This window comes from Dendrobium catenatum, unplaced genomic scaffold (assembly GCF_001605985.2).
Source record: "Dendrobium catenatum unplaced genomic scaffold, ASM160598v2 fragScaff_scaffold_1061, whole genome shotgun sequence".
NCBI lineage: Eukaryota > Viridiplantae > Streptophyta > Magnoliopsida > Asparagales > Orchidaceae > Dendrobium > Dendrobium catenatum.
The window spans coordinates 558,381-562,998 of NW_021319523.1; the positions used below are offsets into that span (position 1 = coordinate 558,381).

General features: G+C 35.3%; 1 protein-coding gene across 1 annotated transcript; it reads right to left on the reverse strand.

Annotated features, from left to right (window-relative positions):
- Positions 1–1,369: 1,369 nt before the first annotated feature.
- LOC110093151 lies at positions 1,370–1,855 on the reverse strand. The gene has a single exon (XM_020817950.2). The coding sequence runs from the start codon at positions 1,853–1,855 to the stop codon at positions 1,370–1,372; it is 486 nt and encodes a 161-aa protein (XP_020673609.2).
- Positions 1,856–4,618: the final 2,763 nt, after the last annotated feature.

Sequence of the window (4,618 nt, forward strand, 5' to 3'; positions counted from 1 at the left end):
CTTACAAGGGAACATGAGCCATAAGAGTTTCATAATGAGCATAAAAGAATTTGTCATTTCAATGTAATTTGCAATGAAAGAAAATTTGTCTAAAATTTATAAGAACATCCATTCCACCTACCTCAATCCGTGCACCTCTTTCTTTGTCCGATCAAACTCTTTCCCTCCACACGATTTATATTTAAAAGAGACATACAATGAAAAACATAGGTGACTAATCCCTATATAATATCCTAAACCCTAATTCTAAAGTAATAAAAGGGTTCTTCTAATGTCTTGTTTATGTTCCAATTCAAGCCCTCCACACCAAATCATGATATCTCGAACACATTCTCTCTCAATTATGGTTTAGTCTAATTCCTTAGGTTTTAAGCATGCAACACTTTTCCCTACCCTCAAAACATAATTAAAATAAAATCAATTTTTGGAATTAATAAAATAAAAAATTAGAAAATATAGTTTTTCAAGAAAAACCCATGTATTTGCCTCTAAAATCCTCCCAACAACCAATGAAAACCATAGAGATAAAAAGTTCCTTAATTAGAGAAAAATCCTAAATTCCTAAACTCAAAATTTTCGTCATTCATTCAATATTTTTCCATAAGAAGCTTTCTTATGTTAATAAAAACCTCTTTTGTGAAGACATTTCCAAGGAAACAATTTTTGAGCAAAACCCTAATTTCCAAAAATTCATATTTTCAAGAAATCAACTCGCATTAAGGTTTAGAAACATCCTTTAATCATTCCCTAAACTTTTCTCAAAGAAATTTCAAGTTTTCTCTAAACCCTAGTTTTCATTTATTAGAGAAAACTCAAGGGAAGAAGGAGAAAACTCAAACAAAACACATACCTTAATCTTCCCTTGGATTTCCCTACGTTTTTTTCCACGACCGGCCGCCGAAAACCCGCCGCCCGAAGCTCCCGTCACCGCTCCTACCCGCTCCCTCTCCCTCTTCTCCGCTTGGTTTGATCGCAAGAAACAAATGGGGACCGAAATATTTTGGTCCCCTAATAAGGGTGGGGTTCTCATAATGTAAGCACAATGACCTCAAAGCCCTCACTTAAACACCCTCTCTATTAAAAAAGCATTAAGGGTAAAAATGTCATTTAGAACTTTCTGGAAATTTTAACTCTCAAAATACTCAAAATCCAAAATGGGTTATATACATCAAAATGATCAGAATTTTGCGCTCTATTTTCTAAAATTATTCTCGTCGAAATCCGACAACCTCAAATTTTTCACTTAAAACTCGTTGCGGTGCTTTGAAAAGCGTGCGATGTCTAAAATAGCATTTTCGGGTTTTATAATTCTCCATCCCTTATAAAAATTTCATCCTTGAAATTCATGACAAGCTTAAGAGATCATACCTTAGTAAAAAAGGTGAGGGTAGCTCTCCCTCATCTCTGATTCCTTCTCCCAAGTAGTATCTTTCTCAATTTCATGCTTCCACATAACTTTGACATAAGGAATCTCTCTACTACGAAGCTGCTTAACATCATAATATATGATCTTCTCAGGTTCTTCTACAAATGTCAGATCTGGTTGGATATCTATTACTTCAGTACTTATCTTCTGAGCTTCATCTGCAATGTATTTCCTCAAAGAAGAGATGTGGAATACATTATGTACTCCACTCATGTGAGATGACAAAATCAATCTATAAGCCACACTGCCAACTCTCTCTGATATCTCAAAAGAGCTAACATACCTTGGACTCAGTTTTTCAACTTTGCCAAATCTCTTCACACCTTTCATAGGACTAATCTTGAGGAATACAAACTCTCCAACATCAAACTCAACAGATATATATTTGGCATAATAGTACTTCTTCTGTCTATGTTGCACAGCCTTCATGAATCAACCTTATCTTTTCAGTAGCATCATCTACTAAATCAGCTCCAATGATCTTTCTTTCTCCTGTCTCAGCCCAACATAAAGGAGTTCGACACCTCCTTCCATACAAAGCTTCATAAGGTGTCATACCTATACTTGCTTGGAAGCTATTTTTATAAGCAAATTCAATCAGTGGGATGTGTTTCTCCCATTTGCCACCAAAATCAAGTACACATAATCTGAGTAAATCCTTCAAAGTCTGAATAGTCCTCTCTGATTGACCATCTGTTTGAGGGTGAAAGGCTGTACTAAAAGTAAGTCTAGTGCCCATTGCCTCTTGAACCTTCCTCCACAACCTAGAGGTAAATCTCCCATCTCTATCTGATACTATCGATCTTGGTACACCATGAAGTCTAACAATCTTATTAACATAAACATTTACCAAATTCTCAGCAGCATCAGATTGCTTGATAGGTAAAAAGTGTGCTGACTTGGTCAACCTATCAATGATCACTCATATAGCATCATGACCAGTTCTGGACCTGGGTAAACCAACTACAAAATCCATGGCTATGTCTTCCCACTTCTATTCCGGTATAGGTAAAGGCTGCAATAAACCTCATGGCTTTTGATGTTCTACCTTAACCATCTGGCAAACTGTACACTTAGCCACAATTTCTGCTACACTTCTCTTCATCCCTGGCCACCAAAAGTATTCCTTCAAATCTTGGTACATCTTGTTACTACCTGGGTGAATGGTATAACTTGAATAGTGAGCTTCTTGAAGAATGTCCTTCCTCAAATCTCCAACATCTGGGATGCAAATTCTGCCTCTATACCGTAGTAGCTCATCCTCATCAAGCTCAAACTCCAGAGAGAATACAAACTCAAAAGAACTGCCGCCCGTCATCCTACGACGGTAAGTGCGTGGTGGTTGGTCTGTCATCTATCCTTTCCTAATCTCCTGAAAAGGTTCCCACAACGAGGTGAGTCATAAACTCAATAGGTATGAATGGAATTCAAATAAACTTAAAATCAAAAGAAGAAAACTATATCATGCTTGGATATTTTTAACAAAAGAAAATCAACATAAAGAAACTTTTTCTTAGAGGAAGAATACCTTTACCTCAACTTTCAAGTGCTTTCCTTCATAACATTTATTTTTTTAACATTTTGCCTAACATGATAGTCTCAAATGCATAACATGAATATGAAATATTCATAAAGTTTAACATGTAAATATAACACCGTCTCAGGAGTATCACTTGTACTGATCAGGTACATAAAATTTGGCCATTTCCTTTACATTGTTCATAGGAACCATCCTTTACCATGGCTCATAAGAGCCTCTTTACCATGGCTCATAAGAGTCTCCTTTACCATGGTCATAAACCTATGTGATACTCGCGCGTCAACATGCACATACACTTATTGCTTATATAACCATAAGAGATGTTTATGTAAACCATTCATAAACTAACCAAAGTGTATTTTTCCTTAGAGATATGCATGCTTGATATCTTATGTGTGTTTTTGCATGTAAAGAGAAAGACATATATAGTAAGAGTAGATAAATGAGCATGGATATTCAGAATTGTACATTTGCATAAAGATAAAATTTGCATTTGCTTCAAGTGTCCCATAAACTTACAAGGGAACATGAGCCATAAGAGTTTCATAATGAGCATAAAGGAATTTGTCATTTCAATGTAATTTGCAATAAAAAGAAAATTTGTCTAAAATTTATAAGAACATCCATTCCACCTACCTCAATCGTGCACCTCTTTCTTTGTCCGATCAAACTCTTCCCTCCACACGATTTATATTAAAAGAGACATACAATGAAAAACATATGACTAATCCTATATAATATCCTAAACCCTAATTCTAAAGTAATAAAAGGGTTCTTCTAATGTCTTGTTTATGTTCCAATTCAAGCCCTCCACACCAAATCATGATATCTCTCAAACACATTCTCTCTCAATTATGGTTTAGTCTAATTCCTTAGGTTTTAAGCATGCAACACTTTCCCTACCCTCAAACATATAAAATAAAATCAATTTAAATTAAAAATAAAAATTAGAAAATATAGTTTTTCAAGAAAAACCCATGTATTTGCCTCTAAAATCCTCCCAACAACAATGAAAACATAAGATAAAAATTCCTTAATTAGAGAGAAAAACCCCTAAACTCAAAATTTTCGTCATTCATTCAATATTTTTTACATAGAAGCTTTCTTAGGTTAATAAAACTCTTTTTGTGAAGACATTTCCAAAGAAACAATTTTTGAGCAAAACCTCTATTTCCAAAATTCTATTTTCAAGAAATAACTGCGATTAAGGTTTAGAAACATCCTTTAATCTTCCCTAAACTTTTCTCAAAGAAATTTCAATTTTCTCTAAACCCTAGTTTTCATTTTAGAGAAACTCAAGGGAAGAAGGAGAAAACTCAACAAAACACATCCTTAATCTCCCTTGGATTTCCCTACGTTTTTCTCCACGATCGGCCCGCGGAAACCCCGCCGCCGCAGCTTCCCGTCGCCCTCCTACCCGTCCTCTCCTCTTCTCCGCTGGTTTGTCGCAAGAAACAAATGGGGACCGAAAATATTTCGGTCCCCTAATAGGTGGGGTTCTCATAATGTAAGCACAATGACCTCAAAGCCCTCACTTAAACCCCTCTCTATTAAAAAAGCATTAAGGGTAAAAATGTCATTTAACTTTTCGAAATTTTACTCTCAAAATACTCAAATCCAATGGGTTATAATACATCAAAACGATCAAGAAT

Coding starts and splice junctions, on each gene's coding strand:
- LOC110093151 (XM_020817950.2), bottom strand. CDS start 1,855: ATGAAGGCTGTGCAACATAGACAGAAGAAGTACTATTATGCCAAATAT.